Raw genomic sequence first — 24213 nt, 5'->3', positions numbered from 1 at the left:
AAATGCCAACTGCCTCAATGTATATTACAATATTTTAGAGTAATATATTTCACACATGGAAACTTACACAAATAATATTTTATACATGTTTACAATTTTAGAGTATATTGAAAAATGTACACAAGTAAATAATTAAATAGTACTAAATACAGAAATTAGCATAATAACCACAATATAATCAGAATCTTGTGAATGTTTTCTCTTTCTCTTCATATCTCATCCTGTCTTGCACTGAACCTTCTTGTCAGGTTGTGACATCACGTGATGGCTCTCAAATGAAGCAACAATGTGATGGCATCTCAAATGAAGTCAAATAATGACTCCATGTGACATCAGATTTATTTACGCTACTGAGAATGAGACATGACTTAGACTTTCTCAACATTTATTTCTGAGTTTTATTTTAATATCATAAGATGCTGCTGAAATGCCACTGTGGAACATGTGCCTAAATGGATATTATGAGGGTTTAGCAGTGACAAGCCCCAAAGACTGTACAGAGAGCAGCAAAAGTGTTGTATTATTATCAGGCATGAAATTTATTGCTAGAAATATAATGCTACAGCTTGGGCATGAAGGTGTATGCTTGTAATCTCAGGACTTGTAAGGCTAACACAAGAGGATTGCTGGAAGTTCAAGATCAGCCTGGACTACAAAGGGAGTCCAAGGTTAGCCTGAACTACAAAGTGAGCTCATGACCAGCCGGGCCTACAAAGTGAGCCCAAAATCAGCCTGAACTGCATAGCAAGTTTGTTTCAGACAAAACAAAACTAATGGTACGACTCTCATGCATTGAATTCATGCAGTTGTAGTTGTTACCTTATTTATTGCACACTGGTGATTCTTTCTTTCTGGTGTCATGATATAATATCATTTCAATCACTCACTGGTACTATTCTGGCAATCATATTCCATGCATTTTCTTTGAACCCTAGGAACTTATGTGAAATCATGATTCACTTGCATACTCAGGATTGTACTATTTATAAATGACTGCCTTAATCTTAGAAGGATGGTGCTTACATTTTTAGAAATGTACATGATGTGTAATAGGCAGTAGGAGCATACTTCTTTCAAAATAGAGATGATCAAAAGAGAAAAAACATAAATTGGGCATGTTAAGGCAACAATAATAAACTCACACCTATTATACCCACTGATGCCCTCCAAAGATGAACACTTACATTGTGAACTAAAAACAGGCACTAATGCATTTATACATATTTTAAATTTTCTTTTTCTTTTGTGATTATCTTATCGTAAGAATACATGCATAGTTGCATTTCATGAGCTGTTGTGAAGGACACTGCTGCTGTGTTTGTGAAGATCCTTTTACATGAAATAATTTATACACATCCAACTGGAAAAGGGTGTGAAAAAATAGGTGTCTTCTATGCAGATGTTGGTGGATAAAAAATGAAGGGGAAATTCTTCAGAATCATTGAATTATCTTTAAAAACTATATTTTTAATAGTAAGCCTACAAATAGTTCAGCTAGTTATGTGTGATACTGAAGCATAAAGTGAATGGGACATCTCCATCTTCAACTGTGATCGCTGGAAATTCTATGAAAATATATTCACATCTTTTTTTGGTATTTCTACAGAACTTGACTACAAGAGTAATTTGCAAAGTATTTTCAAAATAGTCACTTACATATGTCCAATTTGTTTTCATAGTGCTGACTTTCATGTATTTGACCATACGCAGGAATACTGAGTGCTTTCTCAGACAGCATACAGAGGCATAATTTTGGAGGTTAGCATCTCTGTCAATGGAAAAAGTTACTCAACACATTTTTTCACAACTATAACCCAGTGTGTGAGAAATTTAGCATTTATACAATGCAAAAATTTGCAAGAAATCCTTCTCTCATTAACTACTTACATGAAATGTTTCCCTGTTTGCATTTTTTCATTATTTGATGGCCTTATTTTGCACTGAATGCTGTTCTCCATTGTTGGAATGCATAGGGTTACTTCCTTATATGAACTCTTTCATGTCATTATAATCACTGGTGGTGGACAAATTTGCTGCATTGCTTACATGCATACAGATTCTCCCCATTGTGGTTTCTTTCATGTGTTCATCAAGTACAAAACGAACTGAATGTTTTCCCAAGTTGCTTACCTACATAGGGTTTCTTCCCATTGTGAAATCTTTAATGCATTTACAAACTATGGGCTTGGCTGGTAGATTTCCCACACAGCTTACATACTGAAGTTTTTTCTCTATGTGGGATCTTCTAGGTCTAGAAAATGTGGATTATCAGCAGAGATTTTAAGTTACGACTTATATAAGTTTTCTCCCATGTGAATTATTTTATGGACAACATTACAATATTGATTGAAAGATTTTCCACATTATGCACCTATATAGGCGTTCTCCCTACTGAGAGTTCTATCATGTTTTTTATAACATGTTTGTATACTGAACATGTTTCTAAATGTCTTGCATGATAAGATTTCTCCCTAATTTAATTTCATTCTTGTTTCTGACAGTGAATGTGTCTGCCTTTGCATTTGTGATGGTATATCTTAACATTAGGATGGCTACATGGATACAGGCCATGAATACAAGCATAATTTGAATATGAATGTATATACACTTCTTGGTAAACTGATATGAGTTACAGATTCTGATGGGAAAAATTGTCATGAGATAATTTGATGTCATCCATCAAAACAAGACAGGTGCGGTTCAAAACTTGGAAAAAATGATATAGCATACTTAAATTTTCATTAAAAAGTGCAACATCTTTATTAAGACTACAGACAGATAAAATATTTATGTGTAATTTGTAAAACAAGACAAAAATATTTTAGGATGATTCTGTTTCAGGTTGTCTTCAAAAATGTATGAATATATATTGACAGAAATTATTTTATAATATTTTGGCAGATCTCCTCTACATGACTAATTTTGAAATTATTTTCAGAATAGTCCCTTACATATGTATGATTTCCCTTAACTAGGATTACTTTCACACTTTTGACAACAGCCATGTATACTGAGTGCTTTCCCACATTGCATACATAACCTCGGGACATAGTATGACATCACTCAGAAGGTTAGCAGCTGTCAGCTGAACGTCTACCAAATCTTTCTTACATACAGTTACTCCCCAATGTGAGAGGAATCTTATGTTTGCCAAAGGGAAACACTGCAGCAAATCTTTGCCATACTGCCTACATATATAGGATATCTTCCTTGTGTGCAAAATTTCCCTATGGCATTTTTGTGTGCTACATACGATCTACCATTGTTCAAATGCATAGAATTACTACACCGAGGGAGTTCTTAAACGTAGTGGCAATCTCAATGGTATGGAAAGTCTTCCTATATTCCTTATGTTCATGGGATTTTTTTCCCAGTGTGGGATATTTGGTTTTGTATAGTGAGAATGTATAAACAAATCCATTTACTCATTTCTCATATAGATAGGGAATTTTTATAGAGTGAATTATCTTCTATACAAGAAAGCTACTATTATAGCTAAAATACATCACAAATTGCTTACTTCAATGGAAAGGGTTTATTTTTAGCACTTCTGCATACTGTCTGTTTTGGCATATTGGTTGTACCATAGATGTTCTATCCAGTGTGAGTTCTTTCATGAATAATACTGTGACTGCTTTGACAGAAAGATTTCCCTCATTGCTCACATACAAAGGGTTTCTCCCCAATGTGAGTTCTATCATGTGATTTACAAGCAGAGGATGTACTGAATGCTTTCCCACATTTGTTGCATACATAGGGTTTATCACCTGTGTGAATTCTTCCATGTCTAATAAGGTTAGACTTTTGATTGAAAGATTTCCCACATGGCTTACATACAAAGGGTTTCTCCCCAGAGTGAATTCTGTCATGTACTTTATAAGCAGAGGATGTATTGAATGCTTTCCCACATTTGTTGCATACATAGGGTTTATCCCCTGTGTGAATTCTTTCATGTTTAATAAGGTCACTGTTTCGACTGAAAGATTTACCACATTGCTTACATACAAAGGGTGTCTCCCCAGAGTGAATTCTGTCATGTACTTTACAAGTAGAGGATGTACTGAATGCTTTCCCACATTTGTTGCATACATAAGGTTTATCCCCTGTGTGAATTCTTTCATGTTTAATAAGGTTAGACTTTTGACTGAAAGATTTCCCACACGGCTTACATACAAAGGGTTTTTCCCCAGTGTGAATTCTATCATGTGCTTTACAAGCAGATGCGTGATTGAATGCTTTCCCACATTTGTTGCACACATAAGGTTTATCCCCTGTGTGAACTCTTTCATGTCTAATAAGGATAGACTTTTGATTGAATGCTTTCCTACATTTGTTGCATACATAAGGTTTATCCCCTGTGTGAATTCTTTCATGTCTAATAAGGATAGACTTTTGATTGAATGCTTTCCCACATTTGTTGCATACATAAGGTTTATCCCCTGTGTGAATTCTTTCATGTCTAATAAGGATAGACTTTTGATTGAATGCTTTCCCACATTTGTTGCATGCAAAGCGTTTCTCCCCAGTGTGAATAATTTCATGTGTAATAAGGTCACGATTTTGACTGAAAGATTTCCCACATTGCTTGCATACAAAGGGTTTCTCCCCAGTGTGAATTCTATCATGTACTTCACAAGCAGAGGCTGTACTGAATGCTTTCCCACATTTGTTGCATGCAAAGGATTTCTCCCCAGTGTGAATGTTTTTATTACTTTGACAGCCACTGAGTTTATTGAATGCTATCCCACATTGCTTGCATTCATATGGTTGCTTTCCAGTGTGAAGTTTCTTATGTTTTTTAAAGATATTACTGTGAAATAATGCTTTTGCACATTTTTCAGTTATATGATCTTTCTCTATACCATATTTTCTAACAGGTTTTTCAATATTGGATGAAGAATTAGAATTATTCTCATAGTGTTTTTGTACATACGAGTTTCCTGAATCGTGGTTTGTCTTGGGGGTTTGAACACTGTTAGGTGTTGTGTGGGCTTTGACACATTTGTTACCTGCAAAAATTTTCTGCCCAGCGAGTGTTTGTTCACTAATATCAGATCTCTCCTCCTCATATTGCCCATATTCACAAGGTCTCTCTACAGTCTTCCTCATTTCATGCTTCCAAAAGGACTGTAAATCACTGCAGGTCTCTACATCTTCATTACATTTATATGGCTGCTCTTCAATTCTCAAATAATTGCCTTCATCACATCTGTGAAGAAATACAAAAAAATATATCAATCACAATGGAAAAGGCTCCACATTAGCAACAATTTCTATGATGACAAATTTAGTTTTATTCCTGCTAAGTAATTCTGATTGGTTAACTGACTCACTGCCCCAAAGGACTTCTTTCAAAATACTATTCATTCTAAAAATTTTTACTGTTTTTTTTTTTTTTTTTGGTACCAGGGATTGAACTCACAACTGCATGCTTACAAGGCAGGCACTTATGCCTCTGAGATAAAATCCCTGATCCATTTACACAATTTAAATTGTTATGTGATTCTAATACTTAATATCATTTTAGGAGACTGGTACAAATGAATAGCAAACATTGATAATTTTTTTTAGCTCTTCATGTCTTAATCTCCCCTTTGTCTATTTAGCCTGATCATCTTTCTCATCTACAGAACATAAGGATTTCTGGTAATATATTCTCTCTCTTTACTTTCACTTCTCAAATAAGGTTTGAATTTCTCATTTAAGAAAAAACCTGAGTTGTGGCCAGTGATTTAGCCCAGCAGCATAAGCACCAGCCGGGCAAGCATAAGATTATGAGTTCATTTCTCTGTACCAAACAGAGAGAGAGAGAGAGAGAGAGAGAGAGAGAGAGAGAGAGAGAGAGAGAGAGAGAGAAAGGGAGAGAGAGAAACCTGTGATATTTCCATTTCTATGTCTGAATTACTTTACTTAAGGTCCAATACTTCTTGTTTCTTGGGAAATGGTATCATGGTTCCCTTTATAGATTTTTTTTTACAACATGGAGTTAAACACAGGTCATAGAATGAACTACATTTGCTGATCTATTATTTGTTTTGTTGAGAGAGATTTTTATTGGCCATCAACTTGTCCATGCTGAACTTCAAGTTATCATCCTGCAGATTCAGCTTCCCCAGCTGCTTGGGGATTGCAGGAATGCACCACAATGTTGAGCTGACCCAAATTTTCTTTACCTTGGCATCCAGTGATGGGCATCTGGGCTCTTCTCAATGCTTAGCTACTGTGAGTTGATTCTTGTATTGGATATTGTAAATGCCCTTTCATGTGCTTTAACAAACAACACACTCTCATGCATCACTAACATTTGATGATTTTAATGTATTTGACAATATACTGAGAGAATCATTACACATAATGACACAGTACGACCCACTCAACAGTCAGGAGGTAGAGGCAGGAGGATTTCCCTGAGGTTCAGGCCATTATGGGCTTCACAGTAAGTTCAAAATCAACCTGAACTACAGTATAAAATCATGGCTCAAAAGATTTAAAAAAGGATATCATTGTGGATGTACATGTGAACCAATATGAAATATGTTGTTTTAATTTTCAGACCACTGAATATTTATTACCATGTTTGTATTTTATGTGTCCATCAACAATGTATGAGGAATTTTAAACATGAACAGCTCAATATTCTATAGGATATTTTCAGAGTACTTATTGTAACAGTAGAATTCATTTTCATTTTGAATGCTGATGCTATGTGAAAATAATTCTAGATCATGAAAGTCTCAGTATTCACATGTATACATAAATGGTATTTTGAAGATGGGTTGTTATCAACTTTCACAATTTGTTCATTTCCTACATATTAGAATACAATATTTAATTTATTATCATACATTTATATGATGTTGATCATGAAGGCAATTTTTAAACTGATACATTAGATAGTGTTATTTACTACATAGCATTAGAATTACCTCTGATTCTTATATTTCAATATGTTTCTATGGATTCCCAGATAATACAAAATAAAATCAAGTATATCTCTTGGTATTTTTCTGAGGTTAAATAAACTATAACATGATTTCATTTCTTCAATTCCTTTGTTGTAATGTTTATGCTCACACACTGACAATTAAGTAATGTCCCCTTTCTCTTATGTGTTTCAGTCACCTTATACTACTTGAGCAATTTTTGTCCTCTTCCTTAATTTGCTGATTATTCCATATTCTTCCTGTAATATGGACATAGAAATAAAATACAATTACTATAACTGTGCATTAAAATATCACTGATTTGATTTACACTCATAGTATAGTATAATCAGACGAGATACTCAAGCAAATGTTATTTTTATCAAATATATTAAACTGTATCAATGAGCAATAATTAATGCTGTTAGTATAAACAAAGATGTCATCCTTACTTGTTGCAGTAATATTCATATATGTTTCCCACATCACTCTTCTGTAGAGCTTCTTTTGGGATGGAGTCAGCAAGTCCCACTCTTCTGGGGTGAACTTCACAGCTACATCCTCAAAGGTCACTGTCTCCTAAATAATGACAAGGGTCCTGAAGTTCAGTCACACATGACCTGATATATCTCAGTTTCTGTCATAAGTAGTCTACCTGAAATTCATTCCTTCAAGTACTAACTGCATGTCATGGTCATCAAAACTCAAGTACATTCAAATATAGTCACCCAGTAACACTGATGCTAGACTATGACACACTGCCAAAGCAATCACAGAACTGTAGCATGGCTTATCCTGCAGGGCCACCAATAGTGCAGTTTTCACTTACTTTAAAGCAGAGCTCAAAGAGTGAGCATGCAAACCACCATTCGCAAAATATTGGTTATTCATAACATTGAGTTTGTCTTTCTTATCAATAGCATTATGGTCTTGAATCTAGATTTATAGATAAATATTTAGTTGAATATGAAAAGATATTTCTGAATGATTAAAATTTAATGACAGAAAAGTTTTATTTGACCATTCTATAGACAAGGAAATAAGGGAAAATATAGTTATAAATCTATAGCTCAGGGATACTAAACTATCTTCTTGTACTTATACACTGGAAATTCCACTAGGGTGCAAAGGAAGATAATGTGGAGAAAAACATATATGAAATGCTTGAAATGGAGTGATAATTGAGAAATAGAAAAGTAACTGATCACTAAATACTGATGGAAGAGTTCAGTACAGTGGAGTAGTATATGCTTGTACTCTCAGAACTTGAAATCATGATGTAAGAGAGTTACCAGAAATTTCATGTTTGCCATGCATACAGTGTCCAGCCTGGGCTATGTAATAAGGACAGTTCAGACTACAAAGTGAGGCCATTCATCAAACTCCTGTACCAAATGAAAATTAAAATTTATTCATAGTCATTGACAAATCACAACTTTGCACCCATGATATATCTCAATGGTAAAAGCACCTGTGTGATATTTGCAAGGGCCTGAGTATACTTTCCAGTACCAAAAAGAGAATTCAAGTGCACCTTTGATTAGTTCCAACAACTGTAGATGTAAGTTAGGGAAAAAAAGCCCTACAAACATTGAATATTTGTGTGCAAGGAAACATTTTGCATAATAAACAGGAAAACATTTGACATTCAACATTCATATCAGTGGACAAAGGGATCTCAGAAAAGGAAAACAACCTTCAATTCATCCACATGGAAGTAGAATATTATGTCACAATTCAGCTGTCATTGTGCTTCTAGGCAAGAGAGCACAATATGTTTCATTTACATCCAGAAAGAAACAGGTATGTCCCTAGAAATCTGGCCTGCACACTACCGTTGCCTATGTGCATTGGTGAATTATTGAAATGGGAAAGAGAAACATGAATTACTGTGCAATTTATACTGAAAAACACTCAGTGCAAAACTCTTCTGAAGAAAATCAAGCAGCCATGAAAATTAGAAGAATTTGAAATCTATGAAAATTGGAATTAAACAAGAAAACATTTATTGGGAACACAATACAAAGATTTTACATAGAGTTATGATCAATGATTACAAATCTAAAAGTAAACAAAATTTATGTGGCCCAGCAGAAATAATGAATAGAAAAGAAAGTCTAACTCACATTTGTGAAAATAACCAAACAATATTGAAGTGTGGAAGAAAAAATATTTAGATTTATTCTTAAATTCCACAAAGTCCTTTTCTATGGAGTTTATGAAAATCTACAATCAAGTGAATTCTTTCTAATGTATACAAAATATTTTGTTCTATGATTCCTTGAAATATACGTGATTCTTTTCAAGTGAAATTACAGACTCAGAAACTCTGACAAGAGAATAAATGATGGGGGCTGAGAAAATGGTGGCTTTCTAGGGGATCGGGCAGAAAGTCTTTCCAGAGAAATCATATTAGAAGCTAGAATATGACAACATGGAGAGGGCCAGACAAATGGGTAATGATTCTTATTAACCAAGACAGCACAGCTGGAGGATTTAAAGTCGTGCTGAGGCTGTGAAGGCTAATAACGGGAGGCTGCAAATACCGCGCCTTTAAATCAGCGAACTGACCCGTGGACTCAAGAGGAAAAGCTGTGTTGGCTTTTGGTCACTGCTGGAAACTGAGACCTGGGACCCTGAGAAGCAGCCAGGATAGCCCCGCTGCACCAGAGGAGATTGTAAAAGGTCCTGGAGCTCCGAAGCCGAATGCTGTGCAGTTTTCTGATGGTTCCTCGCTGTGCTGGAAGCGCGGGGAGGGTGGGCAGTGTGGTGTGCGGTGGACCCGGGAGGAGGACCTCCACTGAACCCTGGTGAGTACTGGGGACCCCGCGGATGCTGGGGTTGGCCAGAGAACATCTTGGAACTGGGCAGTGCCCGCCACCACGTGGACATCATTAACACAGAGAGTCTGGCAGAAGACATCTTATAGTTGGGCAGAACCTACAGCGCAGAGACATCACTGAGTCCCCTGTAGGGAGGTCTGGTGGAAGACATATTGAAATTGGGCAGAGCATGATGCCATGCTGGCTTCAGCATCATACAGAGAACTAGTGGTAGACATCTTGGTTTTGGGCAGACTTGCTCTCCTGGTGCTCCTGTCACAGAGAGGTCTGGAAGAGAACAGCTGGGATTTGGGCAAAAACCCGTGCCATAGTGACATTAGTCAGCTGCTTCTGGTACAGGGAAAACTGGCGGGAGCTACTGGTGCTAAACTAAGCCTCTGCTTGGGGCCCAATAAGCAGAAACAAAATAGTTACAACTCAGTGACATCCAGAAAGTACAGCCTAATTTACGGATTGACTGGCACAGAGGCTGGAGCCTAGCCTGTACTGCCCCTGCATCCCAGTCTACCCCAGATAACAGCAAATTGGGGAGGACAGCAAAATCTCAAGCCAGCACGCTTCTGAAAGGCTCTAAGGAATACAGAGAGGGCCAGGGAGCCCAAGAACACTCCAGTCTGAAAGAAACCAGAAACATGACAAGAGATAAAAATTTTAAAAATCTCCAGCTGCCCAACATTAGAAAATAAGCCCAGGAGAAGTAAACACTAAAGAGAACAAGCACAGTAACCATCCAATACTTGACACAGCATCAGCCGGAATTAAAAAATACCTTCATGACCTCATAGATGAATTTAAAGCTGTACTCCTGATCCAAGTGAGGCAAGATATAAAGAGATTAATTAAAGAAATGACAACCCCCCCTAAGAGAACACAGATGGAAGAACTGAGGAAATCAGAAAAGAAAGAGAAACTTCTGAATAAGAATTTAAACATCTTAGAATACATGAAACAGATCCAAAGAGATTACCTTGAAACTAAAAACACCATTGAACACTGGCAAAATGCCTTGACAGAAACTAAAGGCAGCCTTCAGAAACTTGAAGAGAGATTTATGGCATATGATCGTGAAAGAAAAAGCCTCTAAAAAATAACAAGGAGCCAGAAAGAAACAATTCCAAAACTAGAAGATGACCAAAAGATACATAACTTAAGAATAAAGAATGTGAATGAGGAAGCAGGAGCAACCAAAAATGAAATACAAAGAATATTCACAGATATATTAAAGCAAAAATTCCCATGTATAGCAAAAAGAAATGATATGCAGATAAAAGAGGCATACAAAACACCAGCTACCTACAACCAAAACAGATCTATGCCTAGACATATAATAATCAAGATTCCAGAAATCCACCAAAAGAACAGAATATTAAAAGCAGCCAGAGACAAGATGCAGATTACCTACAATGGGAAAATTATCAAAATAATAGCAGACTTATCAACACAAACTCTTAAGTCAAGAAGGGACTGGGGAGAAATATTCCAAGTCCTGAAAGAAAATAATATGCAATGAAAGCTCGTATGCCCATCAAAACTCTCTCTCAAAATTAATGGAGAAATAAGATGCTTCCAAGATAAGGAGGAACTTTGGAAATTTGTTGCCACCAATCCAACCCTACAGAGAGTGCTGAAGGACATTACAGAGAAAGAGAGGAAGGGATACCAGAATTCCAGCAACAGCAGCAGAGTGGCCTCAATGAATGGGGCAGACAGTGGAATGAGGGAATAAAGTGGACAAATTATAGCAGAAAAGTGGAGTAGCAGATATACGTAAGAGACGGTAAGCTATAGTCTTTAGTACAGACAGCTCTGAAACTCATTAAAAAAGGCAGAGGTCATTGTTAATGGTGTGTAAGGATTTAAAAGACACAGTAGTCTTATCGCCATATTTAGTTTGAATTTAATTTGTTCTGGTCTGTCCACTCATGTCAGATTTGAGGGCACAGACATCTTGACCTAAAAATAGCAGGTTATATTATGGTAACTATCCTTACTTTCCTATTAACTTAAACTGAAATCCTGTATTACTTACATTGTCTTACTATGACTGATCTTAATTGAATCCAATTCCTAAGACCATGGGTTTGCCTTGGCTGATTTTATTTGAATTTGGTATGCTTGTTAGTATCAACCCTAAAAGTAGAGGCAACTACTCTGAAGAGGACAAGATGTAAAGGATATCCATACTGGTATTAACTATTAGCAGCCCTCAAATCCTACAATGCTTTCAAAGTTAAGTTTTTAAAAAATAGGTAATACTACGTTTAACTATAATAAGCCGATGTTGTGGACAATTCTATTGAAAATAACAAGAGAAAACATAGCAACTACGGAAGATCATTTATATTGTGGTCTTATATGTCTTATCCATTGCATGTTTTTTCTAGGAAATTGTTTTGCTGTCTTGGTACAACTTGGTTTTCCCTATAATACAGAGAGGATAGATACATATGTAGAAATTCACACATGAATTTTTTTAATTATTTATGGGAACAGATTATATAATGCAAGATGTAATGAACAGATACTCTGAGGAAGAGACGCTAAGAAACCCAAGGCTAATCTTGTAGCATTATGATACAAATTCTAGCAATACTATTGTTCATTGATTAGAATGACATTGGACTGATTTCTTGAGTTCAATTTCAGCATATGTAGAGATGGGGACAACTATCACAATGAGAATGAGAGATACGATGGTGGTTATTATTGTCTTCCCTAAGGTTAGATCTTGAAGACGTAAAAAGCCTTCATCATCCTGTAATGATTTGATTAGTTCTGTAATATGCAGTAAGTATATAAAGTGGGTGAAGATGGGGACAACGATTTGTAAGAAACTGGAGACAGTTAGATAGACAGCGAAGATCTCCAGTGGACTTGCTTTGAAATCTGTATTTCTTTAAATTGTTTTTTTAACTGTTTTGTTCTGTTTTGATATGTTTAATCTTACCCTTTGAGATGTAAAACAAATGTGTAGGACTAATAACCATATTACTGAGCTTTTGTTTGATCATTGAGCAGAACTGTTTGTAGTGTCACTTTTTGAATGTCATTCGAAATACTTTAATTCTGTAACCTGAGCAGCTATTTCTAAGATGACAATATGTAACTTATCAACCAGCAATTTCTTACCGTTTGTTTTTCTGTAATTTTGTATTATTTCTAACCTTTTTTGTTATCTCCATGTATTTTTTTGTTTCCTTTTCTTTAAATAAAAAAAAAAAGAGAATAAATGAGAATGTACTATGGCCTTGATTCACATATCAGCCCTTGTGAATGACAGTGAGAAATGACTGAATTGAGAAATACCACAAAATCTCACAATATATTTCTATGTGAATTAAATTGTAGTTTCTAAATCTTAAAGGGAATAAGCTAAAAGAATCATCTCCATAAAAGAACACAATGTACGCTTTGGAATATTTCCAAAGAATTGTCATGCAATTTGTATTGTAGTTTCTAAAAACTTAAAGGGAATAAGTTAAAAGAATCATTTCCATAAAAGAACACATTGTACACTTTGGAATATTTCCAAAGAATTGTCATCAATCATGCAATAATACTTTCTAATGTGAAGGTATTTTTCACATGGTTACCTTCATTTCCCTGCTTAAGACACAGTGGTGAAACTTTCTGAATACACCTGTGACTCTTTCACTGTTCTCATTAAATCTATACACAAAATCTTTGAGAACAAGATTTTCTTTAAATGATTAAAACAATAAATTGCAATACAGGTACTAATTGATTTGTTTCTGTTTATCTGTCTTGAGATATGAAATGATTGGACATATTACATATTAGATAGTGATAAACAAACTACAGTTACAAATATCAGTGTAACAAATTCAGCACTAACAATTGTGAAATTTGAAGTTCACCAAAAGGGAACAGGTCAACCTATTGGGAGAGGAGAAATTATCAGGAGAACAGGTCAGATTAAAAGGGACTGAGAGAACAGGTGTCAGAGCTGATGAATAGCTAGACAACTAGGTAATCCAAAAATACTCTCATGATCCGGAGTGCAGTGTTTATTATGTGCACACTGATATGATAGGTTAAATAGTAAGCTTTGCAAAAAGACATACCTCAGTGCCATTGATTCAACAAAACATACTGACACTACATTAGCTTGATTATATTCCACATGTACAATCAGCAGTTATTTAGAAACAAATATCATTCCTTATTACATGTACCATATAAAGAGCAATCAACTGCATAAACAGAAACAGAATTGAAAGAGAAAAATCAATCATTTACAAGTCTATATTTAAGAGTTCAAAACATCTTCATCAGTGACTGACAGCTCAAGAAGACAGAGCAATCTGTAAGGTCACACATAAATTCAACAAGATAACAATTCAAAGCAATATATCAGATGGGTTCTATTGAATGGTTTATCACAGAAAAACATACCACAATATTCTCACAGCAAGGCAATAAGTATTCACACGTGTAAACCAGGTTCAACACAGCAATACAGAATGTAACATAGTCAGTGGAGTGGAAGTCATGCAAAGCAGGCTCTTACACAATACTGGAATAAAATTATAAATGAAAAGCAGAAAAAATGAAGAATATCCTTAGAATGAGAGATCAAAACACAAATTTTAAATAACGTTTAAATAAAAAGCTTAAATAATTAAGGATTTCACAATCCATGTCAATAAATGCACATTTAGAATTATTTCAGTTCCTCAAAATTGATGTCTCAAAACACATCAAAAACAGTAAAAAGAACATAGACTTCCATTGTAGAACATTAGAGAACACAGTGCAGAGGGAAGCTCAACAGAGCAGCTGTGAGCTGAGTGCATGGCATCACTCTGCATGGCAGTCTTTTGGAAATCTGAGACTAGGGCAGAGCACATAACAGGCCCATCCCTGAGCCTCAGGAAGCTAAGTTTCCAGAGAGAACTAGAGAAAATTGCTGCAAAATAAAAATGTTAATCACCCCACAGGAAATAGGATATTTCATTGCTCTATATTTGAGCAGATTCCAAGGAACAATAGAGAAGAAACTCTTAAAAATATTAGAGGCATTACTTAGTAATTAATGTAACTAAATACATAAATATCTGGGGAAAAAATCAGACATTGATGTCAGTGGACACAGACAAGACACAAGATGAAAAAATTAGCAGAGTAAGTTGGAATGCACACACATATATTCACTTTCAAATAAGAGTCTACATGGTGAAAAAATTAAAGTTTCAACAAAAATTTAATAGAATTTATAGGATAATATACCACAGACAATGTCTCTGGATTGGAATAGAGATACGTGCCATGTAAATATGTATCAGGTATCAACAACTGATTTGGTTTGCAGCCACCATGAACCGCAGCCCAGCCATGCGCGCTTTCCTTGGAGCCAACTGAGTGTGGACTGAAACCTCCAAAAACTGGATTGAACTCACAACCTTGTGCTTGCCAGGAAGGCACTTATGGTGCTGAGGTAAATCCCTGGCCAGAAGAAACTTGAATGTACTCACCAAGAAAAAATGTTGGACTTCCAGGAGAACATGGTGGATAGAGAGCAGCAGCTTCAGAGGCTCTCTGAGAAACCGCACTTAAAATCCAGGAATGGTGCCGGGCAAGAAATCCTAATCAAGGGAAGATACACTTTGCCAACCCAGGAACAAACTAAACTAACAGAAACCAACTGGAAACACAATTCCGGTGATATAACAGGAACAGATAAGGTCTCAGCATGGAAGCTGGACCCCGCACCACTGGAAGCTGTGATTTGAATTTCCTGAAGCTGCTGCTGTGTTCCAAGTTCACAGCAAGGAGAGAGCCACAAAAGCTCTGAGAGTGGGAAGCGATGAATGCAGTTGAGAGCAGGACTGGCTGGGGGCCCGGCATTGACCTGCAGGGAGTGAGAGAAACGGGGACCCTTCCATAGAGGAGGAGGCTTCAGCAAAGGACATACTGGGACCAGGCAGACTAACCAGAACAGGTTGTTGCAGTGACTTCAGTCACATATTCCCCTCTGAAGCGAGATTGGTGGGGAGTGCCTGGTCTGTGTGACACTGCTGACTAAGACCTGGTAGGCTAGCCCAAACCAGGTCCCAGTACTGGGAGGTGCACCTTAGCAGTCAAGCCTTCAGTAGGTTGACCTGGAGGGGAGGGCCCAGCATAGGCTCCCCAGGTCTCTATCTCCCTAGTACACTGCAGTGGGCAGGAACATCTAGCTGGCGTAATTCAAACAAAAAATTTTTTTATGGGTACCTGGGATCAAACTCATGATCACCTGCTTACAAGGCAGGTGCTTATGCCACTGAGTTTAATCACCAGCCCAACTATAACCAAAAAAGAAAGAAACTGGGCAGCCTATATTTGCTTGTATAAAAGGAACAAAAAATATGGGAAGAGGGAGCGACAAGAAAGGGTCCTCTGCACCCAGTCCTGAGAAACATGCAATATCAGACATGGCACCAATAGACACAACGCGCTATCTCTGGAGCCTTATAGATGAGTTAAGGAATGAAGTTATTAATAACCTGAAGCAAGATATAAGTAAAATAGTTAGGGAAATGCTAAACATCACCCAAGAAAAAAATGGAAGAACAGATGATGGAATGGAAGAACAGAAAAAATGGGGAGAATTGTTTGATAGAGAAAATAGAGAAAACAGAATACGTGAAGCAGGTTCAAAGAGATTACCAGGAAACAAAAAACTCTATCAAAAACTGGCATAGCAGCTTGAAAGAAACTAAGGATAGATTATTTGACCTGAAGTACAGATTTGTAATATGGGAGCATGAAATGAAAGACTTCTTAAAAATAACAAATTACAAACAGCAACAATACAAAGGCTAGAAGATGATAAGAGGATCTATAACTTAAGAATTAAGAACATAAAAGAAGAAGTAGGGACACAAACAAATGGACTACAAAAGCTATTCACAGAAATAATCCGAGAGAATTTCCCTAAATTAGCAAATGGTAAAGATACTCAGATGTATGTGGCATGCAGGAACCCAGACAACTAGAACCCAAACAGAGCTACACCCAGGCATATAATAATCAAAATTCCAGAAATCCAATATAAGAACAGAATATTAAAAGCCATCAGAGACAAGAAACAGATCACTTACAAGGGAACACCCTTCAGAATTACAGCAGACTTCTGTGAACAAACCATCAAATCATGAAGAGTATGGGGGGAAATAATTCAAGCTTTGAAAGATAATAACCTGCAGCCAAGATTGATATATCCTGAACAACTGTCACTAGAAGGTGATGGAAAAATAAGGTGCTTCCAGGATAAAGAGGAACTAGGGCAATTTGCAACCATCAATTCAACTTTACAGAGAATATTGGAGGATATTCTAAAAAAGGAAAATACCCAGATTTCAGAAATATTGGCTGAGAGGCAACAATTAATGGAGCAGAAAGCGAAATGAAGAAGACAAGCTGACAACAAACAACAGAAAAAGAGCTCAACAAAAATGAGGCAGAGAAGATCGGATGGTAGGAACAGCTATTTTGCAGAAAACAAGACATCATCATAGCTAGTGTTGATTTAGTATCATCTTGTTTTGAAGTCCCATTAAACTTGTATTCTTCTGTCTCCATTGGTCTTTAAAGGTTGTATCTTATTGCATTTTATTATATATGATAATATAAGTAAAAACTTTTGTAGACAAGGAGATTATACAGAAACCATTGTTCTTTTTATGTTAATTGGTTCTAAATATCTGGTAATAATGTCATTCTCTTGAATGGATTTATAGTGTCTTGATATGTTTGGTGCTACAGTATACGGAGTTATACTCAAAGATTTCAAGGAAAGAGACACTACGGTAACTATTTTTGTGTCAGCATATCTTGTGGTGAAACACTATTTTGCTTAAATGTTTATGTTTTGACCTGTGCTGTTTCTGTTGTTATGCTCTCCTTTATCTCAATCCCCTTTTTTAAAAAAATTATTTACATTTTTCCTTTTAATTAAGGGAAAAATAAATAAAAAAGCAGGATACATTATAGTAACCTACTTTGATTTCCTATTAACTTGATTTGAAATCCTGTATTGCAATCACCATCTTGTTTTGACTTATTTTTCTGTATTCCGCTTTGCTTGATAGTACCAGTTTCGAAAGTATAGGCAAAACTGTGAAGACAATAAGCTTCATTATGACGCCCATTCCAGTTGACTATTATCTTCTTTTAAAGTCCTGTAATGTCCCCAATGCTTTGGTTTTATTCTTTTCTGTTTTGTTCAATTTTATTGTAACTGGCAATTCTTCTTAAAATAGCAAGAGACAGTATGCTAACCATTGTTGATCACCTTGTATTTTGTTTTTACATTACCTATTATTTCCATCCTTTTGATTTGACTGACTCTGTTCTGATATATTGCATTTGGTTTTATTCTCTTCAGAAAAAGTAATAAGAACTGTGGGAGTAATAATACCCAAAATGTGTCAAAGAAAAGTAAAGAAAGTGCTCTAAGGGTTATGACTGCATATATGTTTAAGTGTATAAGATAGATAACCATATTACTGAGGTTTTTTTGGATCACTGAACAAAACTGTTTGCACTCTCACTGTTTGAAAGTCCACTTTATATGCTTCAATTTTATAACTTGAACAACTATTTAAGAAGAGAATATGTAATCTATTAACTAGTGATTTCTTACTGTTTATTTTTAAATTTTGTATTACTTGTACCATTTTTCTGTTTTTTTTCTCCATAAATAAAAAAGAGAAAAAAAGACCAATTGATTGAAATTACGAGCATTATACCACATGCAATTCATACTGACATAATTTTAAAAATATGAATACCACATATGAAACATATAAAGAGCACAAGGTGCATCATTTAGCGTGTCCTTTTCAACAATATACAGTCACTATCAATGAAGTATAATAATTACAGGAGCAAATGGTGCTTCTTTCTCTGCACACAGAGAAAAAATTCTTGTACAAGATCAGGGATATAGCTGAGCAGCACATTGCTTACCTGGCAATGTGGCATTGTGAGTTTGATTCCCAGTTTTAAACAAATTGCATGTACATGTGAATGCCCTACTTCAGAGATTAATTTGTGTTTTTAAGAAGCAGCCCCTTTGCAAGTTGTCCTTTATTGAATTATTTCACCCTCTATTATTTAAATCCTTATCATAACATCGAACTTTTCTCACTATAAGGTATAGAACCTAATGTATTCAACAGTTTATTCATTTATTGTATGATTCTAGATGTAAGACTGTAGTTTACACATGCCTCGAAGGCTCCTAGTAATTATTTTCATCATAGCCATAGTAATATGTATTTTAAAATTTATTGATGTTAAACTTTAAAAAAAAATTCTCATGTGATTTTTTAAACATCCTAGAAGGACTTAGAATTCTGAGGGTGTGTTCATTGATTCTGGAATTCAACATCATTACAATGAAACTCAATGTGGAGGATACTATTTGTCTGCTTGAGGCCTCATATTAAACTCTCATTGTATTTATCATAGTTAGATGTCCCTGGCATTTCCTATGACTTGGTTAAAATATCCAACAGTGTCACTACAATGTATTCAAGACTTATGAAAGCTAAACCTAGCTGGAGAGCAGAAAGAAGGCTGTGTGCAGTGCCCACCCTCACTTCAGGCCCTGTAAGAAGATAAGGATTCAGCATGTAAATTTTCTGTAATAGTCCTTTCCATGCCAAGAGATGAATGCTAATCTCTTGTGACTTACTAATTTTTTCAAAGTAAATACTCAACTTTGCATGTCTGATGCCTAGAATTCTACTGTCACATTCTGAGTGTTTGAAGGCATTGAGGTTATTAGGAAAGACATGTAAGCGTGTGGCTTCATGTTGCAAGGAAACATGACCCACAAGATTACATGTGGTGCATGAACGTGGCTCTCAGGCTCTCTCTCACTCCTGAAGAATCTCCACTGGAAGGCTGAAGATTGATTCTGAGAGAATGAGCAACCTGAAGCCAATATCATAAGGCAATGAAATACCTATGCCCATGCACAAAAAAGTAAGAGACTTGTTTTCCCTTATTATTCAAACCAGGTCATATTGGTTGTTGTCAAGCACAGAAAAGGGAGTCATTTGCCATGTGCTATAAATCAGTAATTCACAAAGAAGTGCAGAACATTAAAATGGACTGGGACATTCATACTATCATGACACACACCACCCTTCACAGATATTCTTCATACATAGTAATTATTTTCTGATTCTCTTAAAACTTTGCAGGAGATAAAGAAACATTTTTTCAGTAAAGCCCTATAACCACTGGAATCCTTTCTTCAGAAAGAAAAGACTCACAAAATTATCTGGGTAAGTGAGGCTCCTGTTCTACAGGAGACAATTTGAAGACTGGAAGGAATAACGCAAAAGAGATATTTGAGTTTCATAATTAAAATGACTTGATCAAACTAAAACTAAGGGACAACAAAATGAATTGAATATGCACAAAAAACAAATCTGTTATTGCAAACACTATCATTAAGCATTAGATTTTTTTCAACCTCCTGAATACGAATGCTTTGATATGTATTTCAGATGTAACAGAAAGAGAAATTCATAATACAACACTAAATGACATGTAGCTCACTGAATGCAGCACACTGTGAATCACTGTTTGTTCACCCATGGTGTCCTTTTTCAGAGACCAGAGACTCATCTCTGTATCCTCCAACATGAGCATATAAACTTCACATTGAGCGATGTATCGCTAGTATAAACTATGTGTCAACTTAAATATTCAATATAAGTTTACACTCAAACATTTTCTCTGCATTATCCAAGGGCCCCATGGACTTTAGAAAAGATAATTTGAGATGGGCATAAACTTTCAATATGCATCTCATATTGAAAAAGTTCAGTAATCCAGGGTGGCCTCAATTTTTAAGCACTCCTAACTTTCTGAGGACGCTGGAATTAAATTTGTGCATCACCATGACTCAGTGTTGTTTATTTTACCCCACCAGTGAATTCTTGGTGAAATTGGGTGACATGAAAAAAAAAAAACACAGATCCAGGCATGGCACTGCATGCCTGAGTCCATAGCATTACAATGGATGATGTATGAGGCTCTGAGCAGTAAGGACCATGTGAACTAAAGAAGGAGACCCAATTCCCTCCAGCAAAGCAGAGGCATAAGCATCACCATCAAAGTAGAATATTTCTGTCATCCCCTCACGGGCAGTTGAGCTAGTTAGAAATATTACATCCATCAGAAATGGCTAGGCTCTGGAAGGGCCCCCACAGAGGACGAGATATCTAGTGACTTTGAAAGAGACACACACACCACATGCTGTGGACCAGATCTCAAGATAGATGACAAAGAAATACAATCACACCCTTAAGTATAATTCTTAGGGGTTAGGGATGGATCACCTTGAGAAGACAGGAGTTGCCATTCTAATCAACTACAGAAAAAGTGACTGATCCATAAATAATGCTAGCTTGCTATGTGATTCAATTCCCCATTTGTCTCTGATATAGTCAATTTTACCTGAGGAGGGAAACTGATTGTTTGACCATAGCTCTTTCCCACCTCATGCCTGCCTGTCTTGTGAGTTATTGATCTGTCTTTAGACTTGCCTCATCTCATTGTTTTACATTATAAAAATTACTAGAAAATGCAGAGTCTTTGGCAATCCACATGGGACCCCTTCTGTCTCTATAACAGAAGCATTCTTTCACTCAATAAGTAGTTCTTCTCTTAACTTTGGTTGTACCTAAAATTCATTCTTAAATTTAAAAGAATATGAATTTATGCTGGACATATAGAGGGTAGACAATTTCATTCCCATATATCAAACTCAGCAGTCAAAGTGCTGGCAAAGACACACCTCTTCTTCTGACCATGTGCAAAGTAGTAAGACCTCATCTCTAAATGCCAAAAAACTTTTATTAATTAAATCTTTTTTCAAAATTTGCAGGATGTCAATAAGGGCCAGATTTCTAAGGGCAGTCATTGGACAAGAAGAAACAATAAATGTATCTTAAAATTTTTGGTGTCCAAAAGAAACTCCTTCCCATGTTATTTTAGTTGTGATGCCCAACATATTTCAAAACCTTCAATACTAGGATTCTAAGTACCTATCTTACCTCATACATGATTAGGAGAGCTGATCAGTACACATAGAAAAAGTTTTTATCCATGACTAAGTTTCCCTCCTTTCTATAGGCCTGTGAGCTTTTTCCTACTCTCAGACCTACCACGCAGACAATCCTCCAGTGCTGTCACAGTAGGTCAAGCTCACCTCAGAAGTCCTTTACTATGCTGCCTGCTGATTTGGCCTCCCTCCTCATGCCCCTGCTCTCTCATTTCCTTTCCATCATGTTGGCACATATTATTAAAACTTTTGTCCTTAATTCTTTAATACTCATGAATATCCTGAGCATGTGAAGATACCTCTACTTCAGTAAAACAGTCCATTTCATCGTTCAAATTCCTTTTCGAGACAAGGACTCATGATGTAATTCAGGATGCCATGTCCTGGAACTCACTTCATGCCCCAAGCTTGTCTTAAACTTGCAAGGATCCTCCTGTATCAGCCTTCTGAGTGCTAGGATTAAGCCATGTGCCACCACGGCCCACTCGCTGCTTCAAATTTCAGGTCAAATTAAAACACAACCCAAATGTAACAAATTTTTGCAGTTTTGAAACCTACTTCCATTTCCACTCTCATTTTATCAGATCTCTACATCCCTGTAGACACCAGTTTGCTGTTTTTCTCAGTGTGGGATTAGCACACAGCACCTACAAGAAGTTGTTCTCAGCAAGAAATTTCCACTCAGAAACTAATTCATCACCATCCCCAAATACCTCACAACATTCTAAACTTTAAGAAAACCATTGCTTCAGTAATTCAATTGTAAAAAAGTATTTATCTACTTAGCTTATAAATAAAGCACTCCCTAAGGAAATGGCCTGAGGTAAAGTTGCAAAAGTAGTGGCTGGGATAAGAATTAAAATCAGAACAGACCATGAACTAGGACTTTGAACTTCACAATAAATTGCAGATTCTAGTCTACTAGAGTGACTTGCAGGCACTAATTACTAAACTCTTTAGGTAACAGAAATGTAAACACAAACATCCAGTTTATCTCTAAAACCTGTTTCCTATAGACCCCACAGGCTGAACAAAACGGTTGGACAACCTCAGCTCAAAGTATTTCTTTTTCTGGGTGCAGTGACTCTGGACTGTAATATCCTCACACTGGAGACAGATGAAAGAGGATATCCTGGATCTCATGGGCTGGCCAGACTACAGAGATACACTCTGTATCCAAACAATAATAATAAAATGTAAAAGAAAAAAGAAAGGAAATAAAGATGGAGATCTATTTTAAATCCATAGAGCCAGGTGTACCCTCATGGCTATCTATCCATGAACGAAACATTCCCAAAGTCAAGCAGCTTTCTCATTTTTATTTTGGTTCCATAACTCATAACACACAGTGCCATGAGTTTATGAGTTCTGTTCATGCCATAACATCACTTCAAGTAGAAGTCTCACATAAGGAATTCAAATGATAGTGTTTTCTCATTTTGAGGCCAGAATACATGTTTGCCTCCAAAGAATTGCACTCCTTAAACACAGCTGTGCCTGAGGCTGTGCAAAAGACACTCTGGGTATACAGGGGTTCTGCCCAATACCATCCAGACTGGCCAAAATTCCATCCCATTCCCAGCTGCAATACCATCAAGTTACCATTGTTATGCTTGAGGATTTCCAAGGATCCTTTCCAGTCTTCAGTAAGAAGAAGTCACAGAAACTTGACATGAGCTCAGCTCCAGGCACTCAGCACTGAACTCCAAGTGAGCACTTCACAAGAGGGATGGGAAGACCCTCCTCCCCTGGCTCACCTGATTGGCCCTCCTACCTTCACCCACCTTTATCAATAATTGGCTCCTGGGCCCATCTCTCTTCTATGATGTCACCCTCACCTGCCAGGATTCATAGTTTACTCTTGGCTTTTCAGTGCTGTCCTTGGTTTCCTTAAAGGTTTAGTGCCCTCTCCTGAAGCTAGGTCCCAAATATTACCAGGTGAATGTCCTGTGGAAGAACCAATCCCTTGAGGACAGAAAAGTTTATTTGTCAAGCTCAGGCTGGGACAACTTTGCACAGGTATGGTCTGCTGTCAGGAATAAGGCCATAAGCTTTATTGCCCAGAAGTTCACAGGGTCTCTCTCAGCCTGCTCATTTGCATTAAACTAATTTTTAGGCCATCTACCAAGAGAAGTCCATTACAGCATGAATGAAGAAACTACACATTAACAGTAAGAGATTTCTGAGAAAAAGTAAAGATAAGGAAAATCAAACAGTCCAACTGCTTCAGAAAAGCTTTACACTCTATTCAGTGTCATAAATCATAACTAAGTTTTGAAGATAATCCTTGCCAAGCATAAGCTTCACTATTACTGCTGAAAAAGAGTACCACACTTGATCCACTAAATCACTTCCTGGT

The 24213-nt window shown here is 36.4% G+C and overlaps 1 protein-coding gene across 1 annotated transcript; it reads right to left on the bottom strand.

The window, feature by feature from the left end:
• Positions 1-2077: 2077 nt before the first annotated feature.
• Positions 2078-23598, bottom strand: LOC134477050 (gastrula zinc finger protein XlCGF26.1-like). The gene is made up of 4 exons (XM_063253924.1): positions 23457-23598; positions 7376-7502; positions 7123-7183; positions 2078-5209 (listed from the first exon to the last, which is right to left on the bottom strand). The coding sequence occupies exons 1-4, from the start codon at positions 23526-23528 to the stop codon at positions 3655-3657; spliced, it is 1815 nt and encodes a 604-aa protein (XP_063109994.1). The 5' UTR covers positions 23529-23598; the 3' UTR covers positions 2078-3654.
• Positions 23599-24213: the final 615 nt, after the last annotated feature.

This window comes from Cavia porcellus, unplaced genomic scaffold (genome assembly GCF_034190915.1).
Source record: "Cavia porcellus strain 051 isolate PalLab524CR breed Dunkin Hartley unplaced genomic scaffold, mCavPor4.1 scaffold_7, whole genome shotgun sequence".
NCBI classification, from domain to species: domain Eukaryota; kingdom Metazoa; phylum Chordata; class Mammalia; order Rodentia; family Caviidae; genus Cavia; species Cavia porcellus.
Note: the sequence above shows the minus strand (reverse complement) of the source record. Positions and strands in the feature narration are given on the sequence as shown.